General features: G+C 39.3%; 1 protein-coding gene across 1 annotated transcript in view; it reads left to right on the top strand.

Moving 5' to 3' along the window:
* Positions 1-14,759, top strand: part of LOC311003471 (E3 ubiquitin-protein ligase HECW1-like) — a gene marked incomplete at both ends in the record, with an annotated part of 108,328 nt that overhangs the window by 80,798 nt on the left and 12,771 nt on the right. Inside the window, 11 exons of the mRNA XM_083995238.1 lie at positions 618-716; positions 3,409-3,601; positions 4,964-5,106; positions 5,995-6,101; positions 6,958-7,143; positions 8,847-8,981; positions 10,587-10,701; positions 11,467-11,563; positions 12,154-12,237; positions 12,331-12,437; positions 14,389-14,503. Of these exons, the coding sequence (XP_083851364.1) occupies positions 618-716; positions 3,409-3,601; positions 4,964-5,106; positions 5,995-6,101; positions 6,958-7,143; positions 8,847-8,981; positions 10,587-10,701; positions 11,467-11,563; positions 12,154-12,237; positions 12,331-12,437; positions 14,389-14,503 (1,381 nt within the window). The remainder of the gene's footprint in view (positions 1-617; positions 717-3,408; positions 3,602-4,963; positions 5,107-5,994; positions 6,102-6,957; positions 7,144-8,846; positions 8,982-10,586; positions 10,702-11,466; positions 11,564-12,153; positions 12,238-12,330; positions 12,438-14,388; positions 14,504-14,759) is intronic.

Below are 14,759 nucleotides of genomic sequence, written 5' to 3'. Positions count from 1 at the left end.
TTTAAACTTCATATTTAGATGATTAGATCTTAAAGGGATAGTTCAACATTTTGGCAAATTGGCCCATTGCCATAACCCCTATAGTCATAGCAGAGTTGTTTAGAGACTGTTGATGAAAAACTGTCCCTGAAGGCAACGTGCATCAGTGGTTTTACATGAATTTCCCTCTAAAACAACTCTGTGTGGTAACGTTGTGTTATTATCTCATAGCGTGGTGAATGTGCAGCTCACAACTTGTCCACCAGAGCGTTGTGGAGTTGTTGGATTGTGTATTTGATGAGTTTGATGAGGGAAACCAAGAAATCCCATGAGCCTCCGTAGCGTAGCTCTGAGCAGCTCACGGTTCTGCTCCGCCGTTCTAAAAACAGCTTGCACCGACAATTAAAGGTAACAAACCTACTGCTATGACTATAGGGATTATGGCAATGGGCCAATTTGACAAAATGTTGAACTATCCCTTGAATCCACTTCCCCTTTAAACCTCCCAAACCCAGAGTGAGTGGTTCCTTCAGCTGGTCTTCAGCAGAGTTTCCTGTCCTAGTGTTGCGTCGTCATGGTGACGTGTCTCCCCCCTCCTATAGTAATCTGTCCCGTCCTGTCTCTCTGATGTCCCGTAGGCTCAGGCTCCTCCCCTCCTGTCGGCCATCTTCCAGTGCTGCGACCCAGCCATGACCTAAACCATTTTCCTGCTGCCACTGACCAAGCCTTACCTCCAAGTAAGAACCAACAGCTCCCAGTCTTACTCTGGAGTCTCATCCCACCACCCCGGTTTGTGCGCATGTGTGTGTGTCTGAGTGTGTAGCTGCTTGTGTGTGCATGCAGCATCCATCTTCACAGCAAAAACTCAAAATCTTACCAAGAATATTTGTCTTATTTCTAGTCAAAATGTCATTTCTAGTCAAAACTAATCTCATTCTACTTAAAATACTGTAAGACTCATCACATTAAAAAGTAGCTTGTTTTTAGACACTTTTTACTTCTTTCAAGCAAATTTTCACTTGAAATAAGTAGAAAAATCTGATAGTGGAGCAAGTTTTTCTTTCTTATTACGAGCAAAAAAAAACTTGCTTTCACTGGCAGATTTTTCTACTTATTTCTAGTGAAAATTAGTTTGAAACAAGTGAAAATGATCTAAAAACAAGTAAATTTTTAGGTGATGAGTCTTATTTTAAGTGGAAAGAGATTAGTTTTGACTAGAAATTAGACATTTTGACAAGAAATAAGACAAATATTCTTGTAAAGATGTTGAGTTTTTTGCAGTGTTCCTCTTTGTTTCTCCTCCATCATCATCATCATCATCATCATCATCATTGTGTCACTTCCTTCCTGTCCCTCCCTCAGTTTTCCATGTTCAGCTTCACTCTGCTCGCGTCAGTGTTGGATGGTTGGGGGAGTCTTTGTTTCTCTGAATCAGTGGTTTTCAAAATGAATTTTACCACTTTTTTCCCTGAATTTTACATTTTGAACTGAATTTTTTTCTAGAACTATTACATGTTTTTCAGAAATTTCTCTAAAATGTCTCCAAAAACTGGCCCCAATTTGAACGAACATTAACGTTATTCAGTCTCAGAACAAATATCTGTGTATTTCTGCTGTTTGTTTCAACATTTTGTTCAATGTGGGGGGGTTTGTGGTCTAATTTGTGTCAGTTTCAGAACCACTGCTCTAACTCAAGACCAATTTTACAATTTTGTGTGGCCCGCAAGAAAATTTCATGTCACCATTAGTAATAGCCAGAAAACCCGGCTGCTTTTTGTTCTGTTACATCTTTTTTTTTAACCCTTTTCTGAAATCACAATACAGTTTTCACTAGCTTCTTTATACCTGATATATTGTCATTTTTGCTTGAAGGCACGGTTAATTTATATTTATTTATTTGTCATTGTTCGGTTTACAAAAAAATATGTTTTTTTAAAAAGGAGAACGAAAAAGAAAAGCAAAAATAACACTGTTACATTCCTGTTGGTGAGATTAATATAAGTGTTAATTGCTGAGTCTTTGAGCTGTTGATCGTGCAGTATTACCATTGATGGAAAATATTTCTTGTGAGGAAAATGTTGATAGTTTAAATCTGATCCAGTCACTAGAAGTTTGTGTCACAGCGAACTTTATTATTTCCAAAGGAACCTGTTTTAGATTGAGACAACTTCACAGAACACAAGACAAACTAACTAAATAAAATACACAGTGTGAAAGTGCAACAACAACGTACAGATACCAGGAGAAATACGGTAAGTTAAGCAAAAAGGTAAAAATAAAAATGTCCATTAAGAGTCACTGTTTGACAGGAGGTTTCGGAGCTGGAGGAACTAGTTGTTGTCTCACTGTGTGTGTTTCTATGTGTGTGTCTTTCTATGTGTGTGTGTGTGTGTGTGTGTGTGTGTGGGCAGAGCAGTCGTGACAGCCAATAAAGGGTGTTTTTATGTCCTGAGGGGGTTAGTCTTCATCATCTTCCTCCTCCTCCTCTTCCTCCTACAGCCGTTAGTCAGAACAGAGCCGAGAGAAGCTGCTGCTGCTGAGCTTCCTCCTTTCACACGTTCACACCTTCACACGTTCACAAACACAAACACAACAACTCACATCTCCATGTTTCTTCTTTTTCTTCTTCCTCCTCTGTGGTTTGTTTGAAGTGTTGTATGAAGATGTGGCTGCTCGTGCTGCTGCCCCCCGGTGGACAGAGGAATAATTCACTCAGCTGAAGGACTTTTTCTTTTCTTTTATCACTGATCTCACATTGATTCTCCAACATGTTTCAGCAAAACATGAATTAATTTATAGTTAGTTTAGTTTCTTTTCTTTTTTCATTTATTCGTTTGCTGTGTAGGATTTAATCCGACACTGACCCGGTTGCTCTGAACGTCCTGTGGACTCGTCATGATCAGATTTATTTTCCTAATCGATCAATAGAAGCAGCTGAGAGCAACAACAACAGATCCACTCTGCACTGCAAAAACTCAAATATCTTACCTAGAATATTTGTCTTATTTCTAATCAAAATGTCTAATTTCTAGTCAAAACTAAACTCATTCTACTTAAAATAAGACTCAACACATAAAATATTTACTTGTTTTTAGATCATTTTCACTTGTTTCAAACAAATTTTCACTTGAAATAAGTAGAAAAATCTGATAGTGGAGAAAATTTTTCTTTCTTATTACAAGCACAAAAAACTTTTTCTGCTTATTTCAAGTGAAAATTATTTTGAAACAAGTGAAAATGATCTAAAAACAAGTTCATTTTTAGGTGATGAGTCTTATTTTAAGTGGAAAGAGATTAGTTTTGACTAAAAATGAGACATTTTGACAAGAAAAAAGACAAATATTCTTGGAAAGATGTTGAGTTTTTGCCGTGTAGCTCATCAGTGAGTTACTTTTCCTCTTCTTTTTTCTCTTGTCTCTGTCGCCTCAGACTGGGAAGCTCGTATCGACAGCCACGGACGAGTTTTCTACGTGGACCACGTGAACCGGACGACGACTTGGCAGCGGCCGAGTCACGGAGGAGGAGGAGTCGGAGGAGTAGGAGGAGGAGGAGGAGGAGGGAAGTGTAACCACGGTATCCCCCGGTCCGGGTCCACTCAGCAGATGGAGCAACTCAACAGGAGGTCAGAGCATCAAACATCCTTCATTTATTTATCTATTTTGTATAAAGTTCCTTACATCCACTTTTACATCCAAAGTATTTCAACACCCAGTAGGTTGACAATTCATTTCATAATCAACATAATCCTTAAAGGGATAGTAGCATTTTTTTTAAAAGTGTGGTTGTATGATCTACAAATAGCCCCTAAGTACTTTAATTGCAGTAGAAGACTCTCTGCACTCCTCCCGTTAGCAACGCCAGCCCATAATAGCCCTGCCCAGGCCGTGAAAATAGGCCGTTTCTTTGGGTCCATTCACAACAATGTATGTTGTAAATCTCTGGGCAGGGCTATTATGGGCTGGCGTTGCTAACGGGAGGAGTGCAGAGAGTCTTCTACTGCAATTAAAGTTCATACAACCCCACTTTTAAAAAAAATGCTACTATCCCTTTAATACAGATAAATATGGTTAGATCAGAACAAATGTAAATATGTAATAATAAAAATGCTATAGGAAAAAAAGAAAACATAAATAACACCAGTATAACAAAAATAAAAAATAATCATGGGTTATGAGTTCCCTTTGCATTGATATAGCCTAACGCTTATTTAAATGAGATAGATTTTTTCATATAATACAATTTCTGTCATTTTTTTAATCTTATTTTTAGATGTTGAATACCTATGCATGAAAGTAAAATATATTTTATTCCAAAAAATACTTTTAAATTAACAATAAATGTCTGTAATGCTTGATAATACAAACGCAGGATAAGACATAAGATACCAAACAGTAAGATTGAACTTTATTAATGAAGGAAAAAAAATGGTTTAAACATGAATTAAACAATTTAAAAAAAAAAGATAATACAACTAGAAACAGCATTTCCTAACGGAAAATGCGTGTGAATGCTGAAAGCCATTGCTGAACCATGCTGAATTAGCAGAATAAATTGACTGTGGTACGAGTATGAGTCTCTTAACGAACACCTGTAACCAATTGAAGGCGGGGAAGGGGAGGTGAATTCTGCCAGTGAAGTCCCATAGTGGGCAGCGCAGGACAAGAAATGATGGATACAAATCATTCAAGAGCTGCTTTCAGCATTCACACTAATTAACCAAACAACAACAGTATTGTATCAAGATGCTCTTTAGATGTTTTAGAGATTTAAACACTGAGAAAGAAACATACATATCAGTTACAAACAGGAAGTGGAGGAGAAGTGGAGAGATGGCGACCTCTGGTGTCAGGAACTGGAATAAACACCAGTGTGTGTGTTTGTGTAGATTATAATATGGGAAATGATCAAATCAATACATAATATGTTAAAAAGTATAAAAATATATTTAGTAGTTGATCAAGGTGCTCTCCTCCCGGTGCTGCAGGTACCAGAGCATCCAGAGAACCATGGCAACGGAGGAGGAGGGAGGAGGAGGAGGAGGAGGAGGAGGAGGAGGAGGAGGAGGAGGAGGTCCCCGGCTGGAGCGCAGCAGCAGCACAGAGACCGACTCCGACCCCGCTCCCACAGGTGATGATGATGTCACTGTGATGATGTCACCAAACTTCATGTGTATTACAGTAAGGGGAGACTCTACAGGTGAATATGGTACAAATTTTAACTAACAGATTTCACCATGAAACTTCCCAAGTTTATCACTCACATTAAGACAAATGTTTTTTGTATTACAAGTTTTGTCATATTTTATGTTTAAATATGTAAATGAGGCAATATCTAATTAAATATGCACTAATTTGCATATATTTCCAGAACAGAAATCTGACTAATGGATAAAGCTACTTTCAAAATTCTCATTTTATTTTCTTGACATGTTAGAGTCAGAAGTTTAACAGAGGAGGATTGTGGATATCTCTTTTTATCACTCTGTAAATGAGAAAATACTGTCACCAGCCCTAAAAAGAAATCTGATTTCTCCATGTTTTTAGTAATAAAATGTTGTATAAATGAGGCTGTGAATGATATATCAACAATCCCCTCTGTAAAAACCTTCAGAATATAGAAAGGGATCAAAGTGGAAGGTTTGATGTCTGTACAGTAAGTGCTGCTGAAGTGGAGATTTCTAGCTCAGAGTCTGAGTCTGAAAAACTCTTTCTGAGAAAACGGCCTTTAAAGACTTGTATTGTAAAACTACATAGATGGTTAATGTAAATCGTACTTTCATGATTGGTTGTGGATACGGAGGAAATGACAATTTTTTGGACCCAACATCATTGTTCAGGAGAGAGAGAGCTTTACAATGACACCTGCAAAAGCAAAATAAAAACCTTAATGTGGATTTTCTACCATTTCTTTTGACTTCTCTGAAAGAAGACATGATAAGGAAGAAAAATAGCCAAAAATCTCAAAATGTATCATTGCATTAAAAGCAGTGTTTTTGCCTTGTCTCTGTCTCTGCAGGCCCCGCCTCTCCTGTCAATCACCAGAAGATCAGCCACCTCCTCCAATCACCGGCCGTCAAGTTCATCACCCACCCAGAGTTCTTCACTGTGCTGCACAGCAACTATGTGAGTCAATAATCCATCAATACACGATGAGCTGATCAGTTGTTCATCTGGGATCAATTTGTTTCCTTTCCTTCTTTCTTTTTTCTTTATTATTACATGTATTATTATCACAGATTACATTTCACAGCAGACATTGATCTCTTGGTTCACATCGTATCAAAACATGGCTGCCACAGAATCTGTAAACGTGTTAAATAAAGCACAGAAACCAAAAACTGTGACATGGCATCTTCCATATTACAGTCGCTGTGAATCAGCAGCAGTCTGCAAAATAGAGACAAACTGAACAGGACAAAGAAAATAAAAACTGTAAAATAACATTATGTTAAAGGGATAGTTCAACATTTTTGGCAAATTGGCCCATTGCAATAATCCCTATAGTCATAGCAGTAGGTTCGTTACCTTTAATTGTCGGTGCAAACTATTTTTAGAATGGTGGAGCAGAGCCGTGAGCTGCTCAGAGCTACGCTACGGAGGCATATTATGGGATTTCTTGGTTTCCCTCATCAAACTCATCAAATACACAATCCAACAACTCCACAACGCTCTGGTGGACAAGTTGTGAGCTGCACATTCACCACACTATGAGATAATAACACAACGTTACCACACAGAGTTGTTTTAGAGGGAAATTGATGCAAAACCTCTGATGCGTGTTGCCTTCAGGGACAGTTTTTCATCAAGCAGTCTCTGTGTTTACCTCTAAAACAACTTTTGGGCAATGGGCCAGTTTGCCAAAAATGTTGAACTATCCCTTTAACAGTGTGTGTGTGTGTGTGTGTGTGTGTGTGTGTGTGTGTGTGTGTGTGTGTGTGTGTGTGTGTGTGTGTGTGTGTGTGTGTGTGTGTGTGTGCAGGCGGCCTACCGTATGTTCACCAGCAGCAGCTGTGTGAAGCACATGATCCTGAAGGTCCGGCGCGACGCCAGGAACTTTGAGCGTTACCAACACAACAGAGACCTGGTGGTTTTCCTCAACAGGTTCTCTGACTCCCAGCTGGAGCTGCCGCGGGGCTGGGAGCTCAAGACCGACAACATGGGGAAGGTACACAACACTACACACTGATATACACACTGAGCTCAAGACTGACAACATGGGGAAGGTAGGAAACACACTACACACTAGACACTGATACACTACACACTGGTTTAGTTTAGTTTAGTTTAGTTTATTTAGATCCCCATTAGCTTTTGCCACGCAGCAGCTATTCTTCCTGGGGTCTTTTCATCATAATAAATGACAAATACAAACCATTAACACATAAAATACATTAATACATAAAACAAAAAATACATACAGAAAACACATACTCAATACAAGAAAAAAAACAAAAAAAAAACATCCAAGACAAACACTTAACATATGTTACCTGCTCCTACATTGAATCACTACACAACAAGAATACCAGGACCCAGTTTTACAAATAGGCTACTAATGGTCAAAATTGCGATCAAAATAATAATCTCTTAATTTCATTTTAAAACTAACCATGTTTCTTTGTTGTATAACATAATTGGGAAGGGCATTCCACTCCTTCATAGCTCGATATAACACTGTGCCTTGAGAGGGTGCCCTGGGTAAAATAAAATAACCTCCAGCAGCATGTCGAGTTGAATAATTATGTGTGTTTGAACTAAAAGACAATTTTCTATACAAAATGTATGGCATTTTAGTTGTTATTATATTTTTAAGAAAAACCATCAACAAATATGACAATCTGTGCTTAACATCCATACACACTGAGCTCAAGACTGACAACATGGGGAAGGTAGGAAACATACACACTCATATATACACTGATATACTACTGCCCTACTAAGCCGAACGCAGTAACTACGTGAAAATTCCAAATTGCGTTTTTTGTGAAATTGAACTTGTCAATAAATGTTTTATCTTGTGTAAAAATTTTCAGCGGCCAATTTTGCTCAGTTTTAGAGATATGAGGTATGAAAAATTGCAGTAACTACAAAATCACTCTTGAAACTGAGTCAAACCGCATTAACTACAGTTACTGCACTCTGTATCTGTTTCCCTGTACTTCAGCTGCAGTTACTGCTCTATTACACACTGCTAGCCAGTTACGGTAGCTAGCTAACATTAGCTTCGGCAGGTTAGCACAAGCACATAACACTTTAGCTAACACTGGACATTAAATGTTAACTCACTAAAGTTTGTACTGTCAAATTATTCATCATTTTTGAGGTGGTCAAAGTTAGTAAATTAAGTAATGAAAGCTGGAAGAAAACATTACATTACCTGTCTCTCTGTTTAAGGAAACTGGCAGCAGAGCGCAGTATCGGCTTTTTAGGGGTCAAATATAAAATCTGTGGTCATATATTTAATTGCATGAATATTACTTAATGAAAACCTGTCAAATCTGTGTATTTTCACTAATCTACCTACAACACATTTAGAAGGCAAATCAAAAAACTTTAAAGCCATTTTTCTCAGTTTCACTGTTTGCGTAGTGACTGCGGTCTGGCTTAGCAGGGCAGACTACACACTGGTATACACACACTAATATACACACTCACATACACACTGGTCTGATACCCTCTGGGGCAGACAATATATAAATCTATCTATCTACTGTATCTGTCATGCTGCTGCTGCTGCTGCTCCTTCTTCTCCCCCCTCCTCTTCTTCTTCCTCTTCCTCCTTATTCCTCTTATTCATCCTCTTCCTCCTCCACCAGATCAATGAACCTGAAACCTTGTGTGTATTATTTCTCTCTCTCTCTGTCTCAGTCGTTCTTCGTGGATCACAACAGTCGAGCGACGACCTTCATCGACCCGAGGATTCCTCTGCAGAACGGTCGTCTGCCCGGTCACCTGGCGCATCGACAACACCTGCAGCGGCTCCGCAGCTACAGCGCCGGGGAGGTACACACACACACACACACACACACACACACACTCACTGCAGATCAACACACACAGAGACACACACACACACACACACACACACACACTCACACACACACACACACACACTAAACATACACACACACACACACAGAGACACACACACACACACACACACACACACACACACACACACACACACACACACAGAGACACAACACACACACACACACACACACACACACACACACTAAACATACACACACACACACACAGAGACACACACACACACACACACACAGAGAGACACAACACACACACACACACACACACACACACACACACACTCACACACACACACACTCACACTCACACTGCAGATCAACACACACACACACACACACTCACACTCACACTGCAGATCAACACACACACACACACACACACACACACTGCAGATCAACACACACCTGCTCTTCTCTCGTCTCTGCTCTTCTTTGTTATTTCAAACCAACATTTCAGACTGTGACGCTCTATAAAGAAAAACTCACAAAGATGCAGTTTCATATTTAATCAGCTTTAATTAAACTGGAACAAACGCTCTTCATGTCTTTTTAATTGTTATCTTCTAAAATCATGTAAATATTTTATAATCATAAAAAAACGATATTACTCCTCTTGATCATGTCATGTCTATAATCATGTAACTATATAATAATCATGTAAAAAGCTATATTATTCCTCTTGGTCATGTTAACTCATTTACATTGTACTACTTAATATGCATTTCTATAATCTTGTTAATATATTCAGGATAAATGATTTTATGTAATTCTTTGTATAAACACTGTATTGTTGGAATAAGTAGTTTGATTTAATGTGGACCCCAGGAAGAATAGTCTTCATCTTTATGTAGACTAATGGGGATCCAATTGTTTGGTTTTTGGGGGGGGAACAATGGAGCTCAGAGACTCAGAGAGACACAGAGATGTCGGTGTCTGTCAGACTGAAGAGTTTGGAGTTTAGTCGATAAGAATAAATCGAAATACACAAAACAAACAGACAAAGAAAAGTTTCAGGTTGAAGATCGAGAGTTTGATCCCAGATTTAGTTTGTGAAACACTCAGATCAACAGGGACGACTCAGCACTAATCAATAGTATGAGTGAACCAGATTCAGCTTTAATAAGGTTCATTTTCATCCAGATGTTAAAGGCGACTGAAAAACTGATAAAAGACAATAATTAAAGGGACATTGTGTAACTTCTGGGTAACTCACTATGTATTGGTGACTTCATGAACCATTACAATAGAACAATGAATAGGGGTCATTTCTTTCTTTTATTTCCAGGTGCAATTAGGAGACTTTTATTTTGACAAAATTGACAAATTGTTTGTTATCCCATAGCAATGTAACCTGATGTATGAATGCTGAGTCATGCCTCATGAACGCATTACGAACGCCTTATATAGAAGGTCTTATGATGTATGAGACGTTGGGAGAAGTTAAAGTGTTGAATAATTAACATCGTAACAAGTTAAACAAAGCAGCGTTTTTTTTTCACTTCCTGTCTCATGTGTGTGTGTGTGTGTGTGTGTGTGTGTGTGTGTGTGTTGTCGTCAGGCCTCGGACGTGTCCCGGAGTCGTGGAGCGTCTCTCATGGCTCGGCCTGGAAACAGCCTGGTGGCCGCCATCAGGGGCCAACATCACGGAGACTCACAGCAAGTCACAGCTCCATGTAGGTGTAACAGATGTGCACTCACTCCACCCATAAAGGACGTGCTAACCAATTTACCAGGCGGTTGTCAACCTCTTGGCGAAGCGGTTAGCACCAAGACCAGGGTTCGAACCCCACCTAGGGCAGGCTGTGAGAAACACAACGCAGAGGGCCAGATATGAACATCGGCTACAAAGGCACCGCCACCACTACTGCCGTCATGATTTTTGTTTTGTTGTGCAGTGCGCGCCTACATATACGTATGTATGCATGCACTGCATTTGTCTTATTTTTCTATATTGCAATTTATCTCTGTAAGTATGTGTGTGAATGGCACTTCTATAACTGCTGCTACTGTCTCCAATGTCTTGGTCCACCCCAGGCGGCGGGTGAGGGCCATCACATTCTGGATCCATCCATTAAGACTTGCACTTTATCTATTTAAACTTGCACTTGCACTTTAGAAACTGGCACTTTATACCAGGCACTTTACAGATCACATGCACTTTATGTATAGGTATGAATGTGTATATGATTGTGAACCACTGTATAATTCTTGTGCATTTGTGTCTGTTTGTGTGTTACCTGCCAAGGGACTACGGATGCAAATTAGCAAGTTGCTAACTCTGACGCATTTACATTTGTGCACACGTACGAATGTTCATTAATGTGTATTGTCCCTTTTAAATAAATGAATAAATCATCATCACACACTGTTGTTAATCTCATCACTTCCCTCACCGGTTGTTTCTGATGACCTCACCTCTCCTCTGTTTCCTTCTCCAGCGTACAACGATAAGATCGTGGCGTTCCTCCGGCAGCCGAACATCTTCGACATGCTGCAGGAGAGACAGCCGAGCCTGAGCAGGAACCACGCTCTGAGGTAACCACGACTACGACCAAAGACGGTTTATAAACCAAGATGACCAGTCAGCTTCCTGTATGATGTCACGTGGGTGACATCTTGGTGGCCACAAGAATATTTGTCTAATTTCTAGTCAAAATGTCATTTCTAGTCAAAACTAATCTCATTCTACTTAAAATAAGACTCATCACATTAAAAAGCAGCTTGTTTTTAGACACTTTTTACTTATTTCAAGCTGATTTTCACTTGAAATAAGTAGAAAAATCTGATAGTGGAGCAAGTTTTTCTTTCTTATTACGAGAGCACAAAAAACTTGCTTTCACTGGCAGATTTTTTTACTTATTTCAAGTGAATATTTGTTTGAAACAAGTAAAAATGATCTAAACACAAGTTAATTTTTAGGTGATGAGTCTTATTTTAAGTATAAAGAGATTAGTTTTGACTAGAAATGAGACATTTTGACAAGAAATAAGACAAATATTCTTGGAAAGATTTTGAGTTATTGCAGTGTGGAGATGCTTCCAGGAAATAAAACAATTAAACAAACAAAATAAAACAATAAAACAAACGAAATAAAACAAACGTTGTGTTTCCTCCTGTTTCCTCAGGGAGAAGATCCACTACATCCGGACGGAGGGGACGCAGGGCGTGGAGAAGCTGTCGTGTGACGCCGACCTGGTGATTCTGCTCAGGTAAAGAACACGTGACACCGACGACGACAAAACAAACTTCATCCACAGTCCTGAGCTCAACACCTCCTCTTCTTCCTCCTCTTCCTCCCTCAGTCTGTTTGAAGAGGAGATCATGTCCTACGCTCCTCCTCACCCCGTCCACCCCGGCTTCAGCTTCTCTCCTCGCTGCTCGCCGGGCTCCTCGCCGCAGAACTCCCCCGGTACGTCACCACCAGCCTCAGATCAGTAAACCAGAATAATAAACATCATAGAGATCAATTAATTAGATCAAAATTAACTGTAAATTAATTAGTTTACATCCACAGTTCTTACAGTATGTTCACACCACAGGAAACTGCTGCTGTGGGACGATCAGTAATATTATAAACTTAAGAATTATAATAATAATAAAAAGCTTGGAATTAAAAATATAAAACATTTTTTATCACAGGTTCGGTCTCAGAAGAAGCTGCACACTGCAAAAACTCAAAATCTTTCTGAGAATATTTACCTTATTTCTTGTCAAAATGTCTCATTTCTAGTCAAAACTAAACTCTTTCCACTTAAAATAAGACTCGTCACCTAAAAATTAACTTGTTTTTAGATCATTTTCATTTGTTTCAAACTAATTTTCACTTGAAATAAGTAGAGAAATCTGCCAGTGAAAGCAAGTTTTTTTGTGCTTGTAATAAGAAAGAAAAACTTGCTCCACTATCAGATTTTTCTACTTATTTCAAGTGAAAATCTGCTTGAAAGAAGTAAAAAGTGTCTAAAAACAAGCTGCTTTTTATGTGATGAGTCTTATTTCAAGTATAATGAGATTTGTTTTGACTAGAAATAAGACAAATATTCTTGGTAAGATTTTGAGTTTTTGCAGTGCAACATTAACAACAAAAAGGAGAAGTAGAAGTTGGTGGTTTAGGGTTTTCCTCGAAGGCAGCTCTCGAGTGTTTCCTGTGTTTTCTCACACACACACACACACACACACACACACACACACACACACACACACAGAGAGAGAAACCCCACAACAGTGATGATCATTCGACTGAGCCTGCTGCGCTTTGTTAGAGTCCACTAATGTTCCCTTAATGAGCTGCACGAGACCTCAGGCTGAGTGTGTGTGTGTGTGTGTGTGTGTGTGTGTGTGTGTGTGTGTGTGTGTGTGTGTGTGTGTGTGTGAGTTATTGATGGGATGTTCTATAAAGGGAAAGTGGGTCACGGCGCGGAGCCTCTGGTTTGTTTTTGTGCCTCATTTGTTAGTTTTGTGTCTTTTGTCTTTGTGGAAACGTGACCTGGAAAAACGATGATGATGATGATGATGATGATGATGATGATGATGATGATGATGATGATGATGATGATGATGATGATGATGATGTGAGCTCATCTGTAAGAACTAGAGGTCAAGTCTTTGGGCCAAAAACAAAAAGACATTAAAAAGTTCAATTAAAAAGTGATTTACGTTGTGCACTTGTTAAAGGGATAGTTCAACATTTTGGCAAATTGGCCCATTACCATAATCCCTATAGTCATAGCAGCACTATTTTTAGAACGGTGGAGCAGAGCCGTGAGCTGCTCAGAGCTACGCTACGGAGGCTCATTATGGGATTTCTTGGTTTCCCTCATCAAACTCATCAAATACACAATCCAACAACTCCACAACGCTCTGGTGGACAAGTTGTGACCTGCACATTCACCACGCTATGAGATAATAACACAACGTTACCACACAGAGTTGTTTTAGAGGGAAATACAGAGACTGTTGATGAAAAACTGTCCCTGAAGGCAACGCGCATCAGAGGTTTTGCATGAATTTCCCTCTGAAACAACTCTGTGTGGTAACGTTGTGTTATTATCTCATAGCGTGGTGAATGTGCAGCTCACAACTTGTCCACCAGAGCGTTGTGGAGTTGTTGGATTGTGTATTTGTTGTGTAGTTTGATGAGGGAAACCAAGAAATCCCATAATGAGCCTCCGTAGCGTAGCTCTGAGCAGCTCACGACTCTGCTCCGCCGTTCTAAAAATAGCTTGCACCGACAATTAAAGGTAACAAACCTACTGCTATGACTATAGGGATTATGGCAATGGGCCAATTTGCCAAAATGTTGAACTATCCCTTTAATGTGTGTGTTTTTGTGTGTTAATGTGTGTGTTAATGTGTGTGTGTAGGTCTACAGAGGGCCCGGGCCCCCGCTCCGTACCGCAGAGACTTTGAAGCCAAACTGAGAAACTTCTACAGGAAGTTGGAGGCCAAAGGTTACGGACAGGGACCGGGCAAGATCAAGTCAGTACTTCACTTCCTGTCCCCTTCAAAATAAAACTCTTTTTTCTGTACAACCAGTCCCAAACTATATACATACACACAGCATGTTCATTCATTAGTACAACGTCTGTGTGCTTTATGTATCTATAGAATAGTTTCGTGAATTTTCAAATTAAAAGTCCATGTGATTCGTCTCTTGAGTTTTTATGGTTTCAATTTAAACTGAAAAACGTTCAATAAGTGAGAATGTGAGATATACAGAAATTCAGATTAATCA

The sequence above is a fragment of the Trachurus trachurus genome (assembly GCF_905171665.1).
Source record: "Trachurus trachurus genome assembly, chromosome: 20".
Taxonomy (NCBI): domain Eukaryota; kingdom Metazoa; phylum Chordata; class Actinopteri; order Carangiformes; family Carangidae; genus Trachurus; species Trachurus trachurus.
The sequence above is the reverse complement of the archived record's forward strand: the minus strand, read 5'-3'. Positions and strand labels throughout refer to the sequence as shown.